We start from the raw sequence: 17,945 nt of genomic DNA, 5'->3' as shown, positions 1-17,945 counted from the left end.
TATGTATCAATTTTCATATTAAAATTACAAAACAATGTGCAAAATTCAATTTTTTTTTTAGGTCAACCATGATCCTAGCATTTAGGTCTAGGTCCAGAGACACTACAAAACCGAAAAAAAACTTCTTTTTAAAAAAAAATTTTTTTTCGCAATTTCGGGTACCCGGTTACCCGCCCGAAAAATGCGGCGGGTACCCGGGCACAAAATTACCCGAAAATCACACCCCTATAAATTCCTGTATGATTATTGGAAATAATTCTCTGACCTTGGTTAAAAACCACATCTATGCCCAATCACATCATAAATATTGGGAAGTGCTAACTACGTATACCAAATACTTCCTGGTGTACATGCTATCATCAAGTACAGGCTCATTGAACTTGAAAGTAAACAAACAGTAAATATTTGTAATGTTTTTTCACCCCATTGAGCTAAAAAATAGAATGTCAGATGATTTTGTGCCACCTACTCTTCAACAAGTTCAGTCTTTATTATTTTTTATGCATGTCTAATCAAGCATGAAAAGTCAACATTCAGGGTTTTCACTGTAAAGGTGCTTTGTGTTGGTTACTGGAGTGTGCCACCATTTTCTTTCCAATTCGTGGCAGGCCTAGATATCATGACCTTTTCCAGCTCGTTTAATATTTCAATATCTTTTTTTTTCTTCCAATACTTGAGATTACCCACCAAAATTAATTTTTTGCTTGCAAAATTTAGCAATGTTTCTGGAGGATGTTGTTGCAATAATTTTTCCTTTAAAACACAATCAAAATTGGTTTATATACATGTATGTATGATCATTTTAAAAGTCTATAATTTTATTTTACTTTAGAAACTTTTAAAATGTCCATTTATTTCAAAAGTTAGTTTTGATTGTAAAATAGATTCCCACCTCCTTTTGATCGGGTCTCCACAGAAAACAGTAAGTGCTGTAAATCAGAGACTTGTCTTTTTTTTTAAATCTTTTTTTATAATGACTTGGTATACATGTCATTTGATTGAAATTTTATTCTGAGAGAGTATTATAGTATGGGAAACTTCTGAAAAATTGGTTTTGAACTGTCATGGAATGACCCTTTTACAATATCTTGAAGCCTTCATAGATTTCTATTTATAGTATTGATAACATGATTGTGTCTCTCTTTATTTTATCTACCAGGTATTTTTGTCATTCTAAGTCGCCCCTTCTAGGTGCTCTGTCTGATGTGTGGGGGCGCAAGTCATTTCTACTTCTCACTGTTTTCTTCACATGTATGCCAATACCACTGATGAGGGTCAGCCCATGGTAAGTACAGTAATGAACTTTTATATGGCACTATATCAGGATGTAACTATAATAGCGCTATTTAATTTGAAATCCACACTACCCATGTGGAAGATTTTGGATATATCTTCCACAGAGGGAGTATGTTTTTCAAATGTAATTGGTCAGGGTTAATCATTTTGAAACTTTATACCCCCTGTGTTATAGCTTTACCTGTATATATCTTCCACAACTGGAGTGAATATTTTACATGGAAGTTACCCAGTTGTCTGTTCCATTTGAAATCCATACTTCCACTGGGTAGTGTGGTTTTTTAAATGGAATAGCCATTACATCAGTAGCAATTAACCTCTTTTTGCTGAATTTGCCATTTTATTATTATACTTAGTTCTTTGGGTTGATATGGTGAACACAATTTTAATATTTACCTACATGTAGTGTAGCCAGTGCAGTGATTGCACAGAAACATAGAAGAAGAAATTGGTGTGGTGGGTTTGGGAATATATCGACAGGATGGGCTGGGATGGGGTAAGTTATTGCTGAGTATAACAGGCCAAGGTTCTTATATATTCTGATCCAGGTGAAGATCTGTGAAAAAATCTATCCATGATGTGAGAACATTACTCCCCATTCCAGAAAAATACAGCACTAATTATTTTGGATTAAAAAAATATTTATCTTGTTTTGCCAAATGAAACATAGCTAAATCCTATTTTTCCGGAATCAAGCGTACACAATTACACACAACACAGCATGTTCCAATGAACATGGTGATGTTTTAAAATGGGTTTTGATGAATGTGAAAGCCACATGTTTAGCTATAATTCACAGAAAACCAAAGCTCATTTGAAGATTGATATCAGATGAAAATGGTGGCAGGATCAATTTAGCAATTTTCTGTTTGAATGTTAATTGAAATTCTCAGAAAATTTCCAATACAGTGCATATATCATGTTTTATATGTGTGACACAATCAAGGGAAATGAGTGGGATGTCGCTATAAATATTGATTTTGAGATATCGGCACAGAAAGTGTTAAAATTTGTTTGTTTTATATTGTTTTTAGTGATTGACAAATTGATGTAACTTTGCAAAGAAAAGTCGTATCAACATGGGGTTTTCAGTTTCAGAAAGCTCTAAGTGTCCTCTTTAGAAACATTCATTTTCGACCAGGGTTCCGACATGTGACTCATTCCCTTGATCATGTCACATTATAAACATTCTGATTTCTGAGTAAAATTGATTCACGGATTGATGCAAATGGCCCGCGCTTGCACAACAATAATAGCTAAATTGGTCCTGCTACCATTACATACAGGTACATCCTGCTACCATTACATACAGGTACATCCAAGGACATACATGTATCTTTAAAAGTGTTCATCAAATGAACTATAGTTTCCTGGAAATGATAACTGGAAGATGTGGCTTAAAATATCTAAAATGCTGAATGATGGTTGAAACACATTTTAAAAATATCACCACATTCGTTGGAACCTCTTTTTATGGGACAATCTGTAATGGTAGCTATTAATTGACACCCTACTTTAAAAAAAAATCCAAAGTATATTTTTGAAATTATGATAAAAAACAACACTACATGTATGTATTCTTGTTATATTTGATGATATTGTTGCCTATGTACATGTATAGTAAATTGAGAAAAATGCAGACCATGGCACCGCTCCCGTGCCCTTATGCAACACTTTTGTTGTTGACTTTGACACATGTTTTGGCTGATTTTAAATACAAAGATTATGTCGACATGATGTCGACGTCAAGATTGAATTATGTTGACATGGCAGCATGAAAAAACATAGATCTAGATAAACATAACAGTTGTTGCCTCTGAACTGGACAATTGCTCCGTCTACCATATGGTTGATATGAGAATTTTATATTCTTTGTATTCTATTCACTTTCCATTTTGCCAGCAATGAAAGCTTACAATACTACCAATCAATTTATATACAGGCAATAACAGAAATTACACAATACTACTTGATTGTATATGTGATTATTTCTAGAATTTTAGAGACTAATCAAAATGATGTGGTGGATGTCATAAATATTTATTAGATTTCCATGATAGTGGTATTGTTGCTCTGGTATCCATATGTTATGGAAAGTGAATGAGTAAAGGGGAGGAGAAAAGGTCGCATGTCATACATGTAAGTTGGGTATGCAAAAGGGTGGAGGTATTACACTTTTCTGAAAATTGCGATACAAATTTGATTGGCTTTCCATAACCCCACATATCCTACAGCAGTGGTTGATACCTCATTTTAAGCCTAATTTTATACTCTTTTAGTCGACTGAAGCATATAATTATATACATTAAATTGTTATAAATTTTAGATTATCTAAAAAGAAAATACAGGATTTTGGTTGGGTGATTGTGAGGGTGGTCACTCAAGTGCACATGTGACCAAAAAATGATTAAACATTTTTGAAGGGTGTTTTTTGGTGACCAAGCACATTTTTCAGCCGTTTGTGTGCCCGATAACATGATATATTTGACAAGTACATTGTATAGGAGGTACATTGATTCGAGAATTGGGGGGCAAAAGTGAATTTCTTGGGGGGGCAAAATCACACAAATTGCAAAATTGCCATAAAAAGCGGAAATTTCGTAATTTGGGAATTTTTACCTCAAAACTGGGGGGGTAAGGGGTATTTGCCCCAATATTTTTCTTGCCCCCCCCACTGCCACTGCCTGTGATCGTGACGGATGGGGATCTAGTGGTTGGCAAACTGCCTTGTTTCAATATAATCTACAATCCCTCTTCCTTGCCAAATGCATGTTATAAATGTATTTTCTGTTATCTCTTGCAGGTTGTTTTTTGCTATAGTGTCTGTGTCAGGTGTGTTTTCTGTTACATTTTCCATTGTATTTGCCTATGTAGCTGACATTACCTCAGATGCTGAGAGGAGTTCAGCGTATGGTCTCGTAAAGTATGATACAGTACAGTGCAGTATGTTTCAATGCAGTGCAGTGCAGTACCAATGCAATGCATTGATAGACAAATGCAATTCACTGCAATGTTGTGCAGTGCAATGTGTTTCAGTGCAGTGCAGCATGTAATGAAATGGCAATGCACAAATGCAATGCTGTGCAGTGCAGCACCAATGCACTGACAATGCATTGATGTACAAATGCTGAAAAATCTTCACTTCAGTGTGCAGTGCAACACAGCACTCAATGCAATGGTAATGCATTAACGCACAAATGTGATTCACTGCAGTGTTGTGCAAGTGTTTTTCAGCACAGTGCAGCATGCATTCCTCACAATGTGTGCAGTGCAATGTAGTGTGTTTCAGTGCAGTGCAGAACCCAGCTAATGCATTGATGCACAAATGCAATTCACTTCAATGCAATGCTGTGCAGTCTATGTGTAATGGGCTAACATAGACGAAATGCAAAAATTACTTCTGGGTCTGCTATTTTGAAAATTGGCCATTTGGCCATTGTAAAATGTTGTACGTTTGCAGTGATTTATCTAAAGAATGTGGAACATTATCACTCTAAAATTGATTTGGAAGTACCATTCATGCAAATATTATAAAAAAAAAAAAAAATTTAGTATTAGCTTACTCACTTCGATATGGCATTTGGCCACATTTTTATTGAAAACATTATGGGGCATTTATTAGAGCGGGCATTTATTAAAAGCAGTACAGCATGTACGAAAACTATGTACCTGTACCTAAAGAAAAACAATTAAAACCACTTTTGCAGCCACTCAAGCAAACAAAATTATATAAATGAAGCAACTTGAACATGAAAGTCTATTTCTTTATCATTATTTTCACAGGTTTCAGCTACTTTTGCAGCTAGTTTAATAACCAGTCCTGCACTAGGCATCGCATCAGGCGCCATATACTGGCGATAATTTTGTCATATTTCTAGCCACGGGCGGTTGCCTTATGTGACGTCTTGTTTATATTAGTAGCGGTGCCTGAGTCTCTACCGGAGAAAGTACGGAAGGCGTCATGGGGTGCTTCAATATCATGGGAACAAGCTGATCCTTTTGCAGTGAGTATAGCAGCCAATGGGCTATTCCAGTTGAAATCCATACACCCCCTATGGAAGACATGACCATAAGCTTCCACACAGGGAGTGTGGATATCAAATGGGGTTACCTGAATGGCCGAGTTCATTTAAAATCAACACCAACTGTGTGGGAGATTAAGTTTATGTCTTCCATGGAGGGTGTATGGATGTCAAATGGACAAGTCCAATTCGGGCTGTTTCGTGGGTATATACAGTCCGAGTCGTAATGATCAAATTCATGTTGTTTTGATACTGATACATGCACACAAGCTAGCCCAAGTTGAGTGCCGGGTAATTGCACTATCCAATTAAAGCATTGGCTCAGGGCGCAACAATATTTTTAGTGATCGGGAATTAAGCCCCTAAAAAAAATAAATTGTGCTCTTTTATGATGAAAAAATTCATTTGTCTATTTGTTTTTGTGCCGGGCGGCCAGCGTCATTCCCAGACAGACCGTCCGGTGCCACCCACCATAGCTACAACCCTGTTGCACGATGCACAAAGTGATCAACATTGATGGCAGGATCATATGGGGTATTAAGGTGGTTTTAGATCACTCGCATTGTAAATAAGTAGTATGAACATATCCATCAAAAGAGTGAATACTGAATTGCAATATCGATGCTGCGAACTTAGACAAAAGGGAGGGAGTGAATATACCCTCTGAATGTTATGCCAACCTTTTTGCTAATTTTTAACAACTTACTTAGACATCGGTTGTCCAGATTAACAAATCATTTGCGGGGGAGGGCATACTCAAGTTTGGTTTGGGTAGGGATGTTCTGCTGAGAATTTGAAAGTGGATCCATCAATATATCAATTTTCCAAGAAATTAGGACCCATCACTGTACCAAAAATCAAAATTTTTGGCCACATTTAATGCAAACTTAGGAAAAGGAATCATTGACGCCCTTGGTTGGTGGGTGTCTACAGGTTATCAGGGTGCATATTTAGGTGTGTCCTTGTTTTCCAATTTTTACAACCACACACGCTACTCCAACATGCACATTCTGTTTTGAATATGATATTACCTTTGTTTATATTTTTATTCTTTGCAGGCATTAAGAAAGGTGGGACAAGACTACACAGTATTACTACTATGTATAGCTGTGTTCTTGTCATATTTACCAGAGGCTGGGCAATATTCATGTATGTTCCTTTATTTAAGAATGGTAAGTCAATAAAATTCTGTATAGTGTGAAATTCTCGCTAGGTTTCTATGTTCACGTTTTATGCGGTTAACTTCAGTCTCTTCCAATATTTCAAAATTAATAGCTCAACCAATAAATGTGGGCTCAATTAATCCAAATTCACATAAAACATGGTCGTAGTTGAATTATGGGAACCTTCATATATAGACAAATCCAACGAGCTAAGTGATGTTCAGAATTCAAAAATGCCAATAGCTGCATCTTTTAGCTCAGATTTAAGACCTCATTCGTTGACATTGTAAAAGAAATAAAGACACGACGATCCAAAAACCCAAGGAAGATGCAAATATAAAAGTTGTAGTTTGCCACATTACATGTCCTATTGATTTGTACACAAAGCGTTCGTGAACAAGAGAACTAGCGCCGTGCTTTCATTGATTAGCACGAAAAACTAGCATCATGCTTTCATTGATTAGAACACAAAAGTGCTACTTTTTATTTCGTATCTTCATTAGGTTTTGGCTCACCGTTTCTTTATTTTCTCAACCAATTTCAACATATAAGGTCTTAAATCAGACCTAAAGAGTACAGGCATCGGCTGCATGTTTTAATTTTGACACATTTGTCTTTATTTAGGATATACAGGGGTGAACACAACTGCTACCTTCATTCTTTTGCTTACTGTATACAAAAGGAATATATTCATGCGTTGTTATTTTCGAGGTAGCAGCTTGGAGCATAAAAAAAAGCCCAAAAATAAATGTAGCACAAACATTTCCTCTTTTACAGTATCTTGAGCTGCCCTCGATTATGAGTCAAAACCTTGTTAAGCCCTAATTATCAGTAAAATTAATATTTTTGCTTGTTTATATTTTTTTTTTTTTTCAGGTGGGAGGTTTTAAAGCAAATCAAATACCTGCATATATAGCATTAGTAGGAGTACTATCAGTTTTTGCACAGGTAAGTCTGAAGCTTTGTAAACATGGTAGCATTTTCTGTATGACAAAGCATTAATCATGCAGGGATTGTCACAATGAACCATAAATGTCCAATAATCATAAGTATGGTGATCAGTTGCATGTGTTGCAAAATGATACACATACTTGCAGTGGCATAGTCAGGGGGGCAGTGCCCCCTGCTCATCATGGACGTCAGTACAATTACAAGTTGTGCCCTCAGCTTGCCTACGCCATCTGCGGACTTAGTGATCTAATTTGGCTCTGATAAGAGCCAAATAATAATAACAATAATAACTGCGCACCATCTATTTTGAGGTATTGTGGGAAATTGGAGGGTTTTGTTTTGGGCTGAGGTATTTTTCCAAGGGCGCATATCCGATATTTTGAACAAATCAAAATGGGATTTTATGTTATTTTATACCATAAAACGCTATTAAATATAAACAGTTTTAATTATTATAACCTGCCCTGCTAAAAAAAATCAACCGGTGAACTTGACATTAACGCCGACAACAAGAGCTACAAATCACAGAAGCGCAACGGGATCGTGTGTGCATTGGTGTAACGCTTAGCGTATACATGCACGTGTGTGCAGAAGTCTTTGTAGTGCGTATCTGTGACAAACACCGTGTTCCAGGAGTCATTTTGAGTTATTAATGACCTCACAATAAGTGCACGGTCAGGCAATCAATCTCTTTTGATTGGATAGCATATTAATGAGGTTATGAATATTCATGATAAAAAGGATGTTCTTTTGACTTTGAACAGTTTATAAATGGTTTGCAAATATAACTGGTCAGATACTAAAAAAAATAAGAATATGTGTGCTACTTTCAAAAATTTACTGTAGAATTTTTAAAGTACTTTGGTGGCTGTAATGCAAAAAGTTTGAAAATGGCATTCATATGTTTTTACGTCAGAACACTTCATTCGTAGTTGCGAATAAAAATGTTTTGTTTTGATATTATTTCCTGTGCAGACATTACTACTAGGTACTTTAACAAGAAATATAGGGGCTAAACATACAATCATGGTAGGGTTAACATGCGAGATGCTGGAACTCATGTGGTATGGGTTTGGTTCCGAGCACTGGATGATGTGGGCAGCTGGGGTAATAGCATCGGTGTGTAGTATCAACTATCCTGCTATGAGTGCTCTGGTTTCATCAAGTGCCAATGCTGATAACCAAGGTGAGATATTATAGGCTTTTTAAAGCCCACCTTAAAAGGTGTGGGTTCGAATCTTTGCAGTGGAACTTTATGTGGTATGACACACCAACATCGCCCGGTTAATAATTACACTATACAGCAAGAGACACTGAAATGAATACATGGGATCGATACACGTGGATGTGCTATGCACGATTGATAAATCTTTGGATACTGGGTTTGAAAATGATGAATATCTCCGTAAATGATTTCAGTATAAAGAAACCAGATGTGGTTCCTTGCACTTGAATATATATTTTAACAGATATGATAGTTGTTAGCTTGCGCTTTGAGATACTAGCTTGCATCTTGAGTCAAAAACTGACAATAATTTTGATTTATATGTGCCGAATTATATAGCGCAGTGTATAGGCCAATCGTGAAGGTAGTCTAAAACCATATGACCTATGGTGTACCATGCTTGACTAACACACAGCGAGGACAGTAACCGGGCTAATCGGGCTATTGTCAGTAGCCTTAGTCAGATGTCCTTCGGCTCTTATGCGACACAAAACTATTAAACAGGTCGATATAAAAAATGGCTGTGCGTGGCGGTAGATTCAACCTACCATGGCGATTTCTGCCATGAAGATATCGGGGCGATGACACTGTGTATGGGTTCAGTACCGAGCACAGGATGATATGAGCAGCCGAGGAAACAGTATGCATGTGTTACGGTGTGTAGCATTATCTACTCTGCCATGGGCAGTGTTGGCAATCTTGTATCATCATGATACTGATACATGATGCTGATAACCAAGCAAGAGATTATGGGCTTTTAGGTGTTGGAACCACAGAATTAGAGAGGGAGCACAGGACTCGACCGCCATCTTGATACAAGCATGGAGCAAAATTAGGGGTATTCGGTTTCCCTCGGAATGCTCTCAATGCATTTGTTGTCATGCAAGCGCGACATAGATGATGGGGCACATTTGAGAGACACACTTGATGCGACCTCCATGGGAGTACCAAGACGCTTCAGATAAAATGCAGAATTGTTTTTGTTCGTCTCCGCGCACCATCGGCAAGGACCCGAACACCCTCAATTTTCTCCCCATAGCTGATATTTTTGTACGTGGCGGTATAGGGAGTCTCTGTTCTCCTTCTCTAATTCTGTGGCTGAAACTCTTGTCTGGAAAGGCTAGAATAGATTGGGATGAGGCTAAGAGAAGTTTGGATCGTCTGGTGATCTGGTCTCATGTGCGAGATTGTTTGGGAAAAGTCGGATTGGGTTGGTATTTTTCGGGGAATGCCAGGGTCGGGGTGGAAAAATTCATGCCCCACAGGGCACTATTACCATATTCCATGGTTATCAGTATTCCATGTTATCATTAAGCCCACTGAGTTAATAATGGATTGAATTTATTTTCCTTGGCAGGTGTCGTGCAAGGTATGGTTACCGGTATCCGTGGTTTGTGCAATGGTTTAGGACCAGCTCTCTTTGGTTTCATCTTCTATTTCTTTGATGTCAACCTAGATTTGCCAGACTCGGAAGATGTCGATGAAGGTGGTGCCGCTGAAATGCCTAATCCTATGGGAGCGGTAAGATATAATATTGTGTGATGGCAAGAAAGTTGTATGTGTAAAATCTGCCTTTTGTCGTTTGAAATGTGTAGCAGTGTTAGGGATCAAATAGCAATGTTTCATAGTATTTTTGTGGGACCTTAGAGCACATCAGACACCAAATTGCATTCTGAATATGTGACACGATCTGGTCCATGGGGGCCAAAGGCGGCAAATTTGAAACTGAGATAAAGGTAAAAATGTGGAGTAAAAAACAATAAAATACATAAGAAAATAGACATCAAAAAACTTCATAACTTTAGAACCAAGTATGCTAGACCTTTGTATTGGTGTTTTCAGTAAATGATAGCCTATTGTATGTATAATGTAATAATTACAGTAACTCAATTTTCAAAAATGCCTTCTTAGGCCCCCATGTACCAGATCGTGTCACATACGAGGAATGTCCTTATGATATCAAACAATTTTGATTTTTTGAAATTTGTGATATGATATAAATTATATGGCAAATTATTAAAAATGTATATTTTTTACATTTTTGATATTTAACAGTTCTCAAAGTAAATTTGATAAATCTAATGATATGTGCTTTAAGTGTATAATCAGGTAACCCCATTTGAAATTCACACTCCCTTTGTAGAACATCATATCAGTTACTGTATTTACTCTATTAAAGGAGTATTTCGTGATCCTAGCATCCTCTTTTTATGACATTTTTCAGTACATATCCACGAAAAAAGCCTATTCCCAAAATTTCAGTTGATTCCGATTTTGCGTTTGCGAGTTATGCATGATTATGTGTATTACACTGCTCCATAGACAATGCGTTGTAATTTCGTTCTGGTGCACCAGAACGAAATTCAAATTTCACGATATCTTTGCTAAACGAATTAATCTGCAAGAAATATTTTGTACATAAACATTATGTAACTAGAGGTTTCCAGTGATATAAAAATCTCTACTTTTTTTTGAGAAAAGTGGGGGGATGAGGCTGTGGATCACGAAATGTCCCTTTAAACACTCTCCTTCTATTACATGACCCCATCAATTTTCCAGCAAAAATAGATAAATTTCGGCCATACGATGCCGAAATTTCCATGCTATCTGGTGCAAGTAAGCTAACTATGGTCTATGTACACATGGTTATTGCCATAATATGCCGTTAATGACATCGCATAAAACCTGGACGTGAACCAGATGTCGTTGATCCTAAGTTCATAGTTTGTCATACGGCATCATTTTTAAGCTTGCCTAACATTTTGTTTCGGGAATTATTGTTGTAAAAAAGACCTGTAATAAATGCCCCATTTTCGAAAATGTCACGCCCGGGGCATTTAATATATTAACATGGTATTCAAAGACTTACTCTTGTTTGTTTTGTCATTGCAGAGGATAATAGCGGGACCACCGTTTGTGTTCGGTTCATTCCTAATCATCATCGCCCAGTTAGTCACCTACTTCATTCCAAACTCACACTCGGAAACCAGTAAATCAACGAGCAGTACAACGGTTGCCAAAACGCATCTGTCGCCGCAGATGTCTCCGCGATCGTCAGAAGACTTTACTCCATTATTATTGGATATGGACGATATGAGTAAAGATGTAGTGGTAGTGGATTTACAAAATCCCTGACAACGGTGAAAAAGAGCAAAGTTTTTAAGGGGAGTTTCACGGGTATTGAGACAGATACAATTTGTTTGTTTCTTTTCGAGCTGTGATGACAGCTACTGTGAAAGGAACTTTGATGTTAAGTAATCTGAAAAGAGAAGCATTTTAAAGGTGCAATGTTCTGTTGTTGTTTTAAAATTTAAATTGTGTCTACATTTTTTAGGCGGAATACCCGTCAAGTGGTCGCCTTGTGGAGATGTGTGTCTACATAATTTTCACCCTCCTGCAGTGTTGTCGTATGCGGAAAATGGTGCAAGTTGTGTTTTGCAAGAGAAAGGAACTGCCAAACTGTATATAGCAAAGAAATGTTTGAGCTGTTCTTCTTCTCGTAGCGAGAGATCCCTGTAATGTCACCTTAAAACAACGCTTGGCCATTGTTGTGGTTTTGCTGCAAGCGAAAAGAGCGGTAAAACATGTTATGTTGAAGAAATTTTTTTGTCTGTGGCGACAAATAATATTACAACTCGATGATGTCAGCTTGCAGCAAATGTCATTGTAAGTGAGAGGACCGGCAGTGTTGTGTGCAAAGGGGGCCTGATATGAGGCCATGCCCCCCCAACTTTTGTCAGGGAAAACCACCCAGTTGGGGGGAAAATATGGGGCTACCAATTATGGTGAGAGAAGCGAGCCAAAAAAGTTTTGAATAGTCGAGGGAATTGAGAACGGTGGCACCTCCATCTATGAAAACCGGTGGCCGCCACTGAGGACCGGTAAAATATTTTTGTGGCCATATTAATCCGTAAATGTCCCAAGAGCTTGGATTCATTTGTGGTGGAACATTATCGTCACAGTTTGGAGATGTTATTGTACAACAAAATTGGCCCAAATTGTGGTTTATTGTTTTTGCTTCAAGCAAAAGGGCAAGTACAATATCAAGTCGGGCCAGGGCATTTCTAATTGGAATTAAAACACTGTTCAGACTGGCAAGTAGAATTTTAAAATTCTGCAAGGCCGTCTTAGATCAGAATGTTTATAGTACCAAAGTGAAAAGTAATGTTGATGATATTCTATAGAGGGCTTGATCTATACCCGAATCCGACTTGACACATTCCTACACCTCACTGATGGCCATAGCTGGGGGCCTTCCATCCATTTTACATGATACCAGTATCACAGGCTTGCAGTGTTTACCGTTCCCATGACGCGGCGCAAGTGCTACCGATGCGCTCGCGATAGTGGGCGTCTTGGATGGCAATCAAAACGAACTATGCTAGATTGGCGCGGATAGTCCCCAGCTATGTCTGACTTAAGCCTGACCATGACTTAGCTCGGCGGATTCGTCTATAGAGAACCCATTGAGGTCACAATTTGGAATTCACACTCCCTGTGTGGAAGATTAAGATCATGTCTTCCATAGGGGGTGAGGATTTCAACTGGAATAGCCCAGTACCACTCTAAGGAAACAAATTTGTCTGAAATCAATATTTTGTTTAATTTTTTTCGTGATTATTCCTTTTTGGGTGTGGTACTGTACAATGTGTATATGCAAAGCGATATAAATGACAGTATTTTGATACTTTACATTGTAATCTTAAACAAGGTATTTTGTGATAACAAGGACAGTTTATGAACTTTGACCCTGTTTACACTGTGCAAAGGTCAAATGTGAAAATGTCAATTCTTTTATTTTGAAGATGTAAGTAGAAATATTCATCAGTAATAAAAAGTGTATTAAAAATTGAAATTTTAATGCTGAAGAATTGGTGCAGAATATTTTCAAAAAGTGTGCCTAAACCAAAGAGAATAGACCCTAAAGGTCCGTTCATACTACCACCGCATTGCGATATCGCAATCAAGTTAAATACATTTTAACTTGGAAATGCGACGAGTTGCGTTAAGTTGCGGCAAAAAGTAATCGATATATCGTCATCGCAAAGCAATGCATCGCAAATGCGATGGTAGTATGAACGGACCTTAAGAGTACCGACTCGGCTATGTTTGTGTGTTGCTCATGAAGCGCAAACAAGTGTACCTCAGGATTATTTTGTGGAACATCCTTCAATTTTGAATTTATTTGTGTGGTTGTTTGCATTCTGCATGTAATGCATTGTTCAGATAGCATGAACAAATCGCTGCATACACAATGCTTTGCAATGCTCTCGCAAATTGTTCTTTTTGGCAGATTTGCATAGCGATACATAAGGGTAGTTCTGAGTTGTGTCTCTTTGGGTTCAATATCTTTGGCCTAAACACCCATAGTGCCTAAAGCATTCTCAGATGCATGCACTTGAATAAACAGTTTTCAATTTATACAATATTGACTGTATAGTACCCACATTTTGAACTGAAATATGATTAGAATCAATTCAGAAAATTTGGGCCAAAACATTGGGAGATGGAAATTTGATTGGAACTTTGAAAAGGGTTATACAAGCAAAGCTATGGAACATTGATCTTCAGTCAGGTATTATTTAAATCTGCAGTTTTAATAGAAAAAAGTAGTCAGGATTTATTTGAAATTGACATGTGTGCAGTGTAAACATGGTCTGGAAAAGGGGAAATCTAAAAATATTGATGAAGTCCTAAGACTGTAACTAGCTTAGTTTCATAGCTGATCTACTCCATCTCGGTATGTAACGAAAATGGAAGTGGGTCAAACTGACATCGATATTTTTTTAAGAGCATAAGATAAAGGTAATCGACATTTGTAACCCTCACCCGTCCTGAAATGAAACTAGTTTTATGTATCGACTTCATCAATTGATTGGTTTGGCCCCTAATTGGGCTATTCTAGTTGAAATGCATACACCCCATATTGGAGACATGATCTTGATCTTCCACACAGGGAGTGTGAATGTCAAATTGGGCTACCAGAATGGGTGAAATCAACTCCCACCTATATGGGAGATTAAGGTTATGTCTTCATTGGGGTTGTATGGATTTTAACTGGACTAGCACATTGGTAGCACATAGAGAATCAAATAAATAAGTATTGTAAGAAAGATCAAATTTCAGGGTTCCCAGCATTTCACAAGAACAAAATTCCCTGAGTTTTCCCCTGATATTTCCACAAATTACCAAATTCCACAACATATATTCCCACTTTACCAAGGTTGTATCAGGGTGTGGGATGTTTTAAACAAATACCTAATTACCTAGAGACAGAGAAGGGAAAATTCTTTCCAAAGTATGAAATATGAATTCAGTTTTGGTTGTTGTGAAGTCATATGTTGCATGCAAGACATGTGTATACCAAAAATAATTGTCCTCTAATTGGGTCACTCAAATTCCCAGAGTTTTCCCTGAAAATGGATTTTAATTTTCTGTGATTTCATCCTGAGTGGCTGGGAACCCTGAATTATATTTTAATATGTAGATTTGGATTTTAATTTACATAGGAACTTGGTTAATGATGGGTTCGCCCTTTGCACGGATCCACCATCTTGCTACCAAAACGAGGTTCTCCTTGCAAACGCATACGCAAAAAGTGCATGGCTTTTATCAAGCGGACACAGTAATTGAAGTACGCGTTTGATAGGCATACGTACAGTCGCGCACTTTGCGGGTAGAACCTCATTTTGAGATGACAGTGCAAAGGGTCAATCCCATCTGAAGAAAGCTCTTATTTTTCTCATAACCCATGTTTCCTTTAGATGGTAGCCTCATCTCCATGGTGGTATACCACTCAATACTATTCTATGGGCATTGTGATGGGGCAAATCAACTCAAAAAGTGGAATCAGATTTTTTAGGTTAAAGGCTACATGTTAGGTAGAAAACACAGGCCCGTCGGAACCAGTGCGCCCATGGCCACATCACTTTTCAGCCTAAAAAAAAGTAGAAGAAAAAAGAGGTTAATCATTCGATTTTTAATCATAGTTTTGCAGTTTCGTTCTGTTATAACTTACCGTTAAAATTGTACATTCATATTCAAAAGTGCTCATCAGGCTGCAAGGGGGGGGGGGGTTGAAACCCCTTCAATACCTATGAGGGGCTATCCACAGACCTGACAGGCCTGAAAAACACCACATGTTCCAGTTTCAATTGATTAGCAAGCTATCAATTGATTAGCAAGCTATCAATTTATTAGCAAAATATCAAGTCGGCCTGCTTGTAGGTTGCCTATGTTTTTTGTTAACCAAACGATATCATACACAGTACCTTCCGACTATATGCTAAACATACACAATTTCGTGTGTTGGGAAAATGTTCATTCTGTATTAATTTATTTTTCCTGTTTGACACAGCCGTCATCTGATCAATGTTTGTTTGTGACAGCTATATAGGCGAAACGATCAATACTAATAAATTGCCTCAATTTGTATGATAATTGTGACACAATCTGCTCTATGGGGTCCAAAGAAAGTTTTTTCTTTTAATTTGAGTTCAGGGAAAAAATAACCATGTATTCTTTAGCATGTGATTGCCTTGCCCTAGCAGGCCTTAGCAGAATTGCCTGGCTGCCCTCACAAATGCCAAAATGAACTTTTTCCCCCTGTGAGTTACTATAAATATTACCTTATACAAACATTAGGTTATCATATACGGAAAATACTCAAGGTCTAGAATACTTGGTTCTAAAGTTTTGTGATGTGTATATATATTTTATTGGGTTTTTTTTTACTCCATATATTTTTACCTTTGTCTGAATTTCAAATTTGACCCCTTTGGCCCCTATGGACCAGGTTGTGTCGCAATTGACAAAAACATGAGGTATTTTATAAGGGGTCTGTCACCTACCTCTGCACAGTAGTTTTTGTGGCACCTGAGAGCACAGCAGACACACCAAAATGCGTTCTGAATTCAAAGAATGTCCTTCCGATATCAAATAATTTTGATTTTTGGTGTGTGCAATTTGGGATGTCTGATGTGCTCTCAGGTCCCCCCCCCCCCAAAAAAAAAATGTGAAAACGTCACTATCCGAGCCCTTAATCTAGGGATATGATGTGAAATAGAAAATTTGCAGTATCTATTCGTAATTAATACTTCCTGTACACAACCCATGGGATTATTCAATTCCCTGCACATCCCAAGATGGCTGCCATGGCATGTGCAGCCATCTTGGATGTGCAATAAGGTAAATTTGATGAGAAATGATGACTGCCATGGGCTTGTGACATGCTGTGAGCAAAGTTTGGGATTTTTCTGAGCGCTGTGAAGGAAGTGTTTATACATTTTGTACTATGAAAAAATTAAAAATCTATTTTGACCTGGAATTTAATTTGAGTCACTGGGTGTTAACATGTATAATTGATGTTGTTCTCATGGTAATTTTATTAAAGCCATATTGTAACATTTGATGAGGACACCTCAATATTTTTCAAAATTCTGTGTTCTCTAGGTACTGCAGTTTGGTCAAAATCCGAGATTTTATATAAAATGTAGGAACTGTTGTTTAATTATTACGAAGGAAATTCGAAAGCGTAAGACAGTACGTACATGGCGTGTTGGACTTTTGTACACACATCAAAGGAACGTACCATAGCATGACCGACGGAGTGACACTCATTGGCCACATCGGCGCTGGTAGTTAATTTCAATTTTCTTTGCTTTACCTCAGTTGTTTAGCTCAAAATTAAAAGGGGACATAATCTGATAATAAAAGCTAACATTTTGTGGCAAAGAAATAACTGATCTATGTTGTATGGAAATGTTTAACAATATGGTTTTAATGAATAGGATATCAACATTTGCACAGTATTTATTGTGGGACCTGAAAGCACATCAGACATATCGAATTGCAGTCTGAATACGTGGAATGTCCTGATATGAAATAATTTAGATTTTTTGAAATTCGCGATATAATACAAATTTTATGGCAAATTGTTAAAATTTGATATATATTTTTTTTAAATATATTTAACAGTCCTCGAAGTTAACTTTATAAATCTAATTATATGTACATAAAGTATATGTACCTGGGATGAAATGCTGACCATCAATTGAAAATTTTGACCTTTCATATTGAAGATATACATTTTTCCCAAAAAAAACCTAAATCTTCTCAAAGTTTTTGAGGAAAAAATCTATATCTTCAATACAAAAGGTCAAAATCCATATGATGGACGGCTTTTCATCCCAGCTACATACACTTAAAGTACAAATCATTAGATTTATACAATTTACTTTGCAGACTGTTAAATTTAAATATCAAAATCATTTGCCATAAAATTAATTT

The 17,945-nt window shown here is 37.2% G+C and overlaps 1 protein-coding gene across 1 annotated transcript; it reads left to right on the top strand.

The window, feature by feature from the left end:
• The first annotated feature begins 518 nt into the window (after window positions 1-518).
• On the top strand, window positions 519-17,613 carry LOC140138061 (hippocampus abundant transcript 1 protein-like). The gene is given in 12 exon segments (XM_072159909.1): window positions 519-547; window positions 1,160-1,285; window positions 1,703-1,792; window positions 4,100-4,214; window positions 5,080-5,148; window positions 5,150-5,179; window positions 5,181-5,300; window positions 6,377-6,490; window positions 7,358-7,429; window positions 8,408-8,618; window positions 10,015-10,178; window positions 11,550-17,613. Coding segments are annotated over 12 exon segments (1,383 nt in total). The 3' UTR covers window positions 11,793-17,613.
• The last annotated feature ends 332 nt before the right edge of the window (window positions 17,614-17,945 follow it).

This window comes from Amphiura filiformis, chromosome 2 (genome assembly GCF_039555335.1).
Source record: "Amphiura filiformis chromosome 2, Afil_fr2py, whole genome shotgun sequence".
NCBI classification, from domain to species: domain Eukaryota; kingdom Metazoa; phylum Echinodermata; class Ophiuroidea; order Amphilepidida; family Amphiuridae; genus Amphiura; species Amphiura filiformis.
Note: the sequence above shows the minus strand (reverse complement) of the source record. Positions and strands in the feature narration are given on the sequence as shown.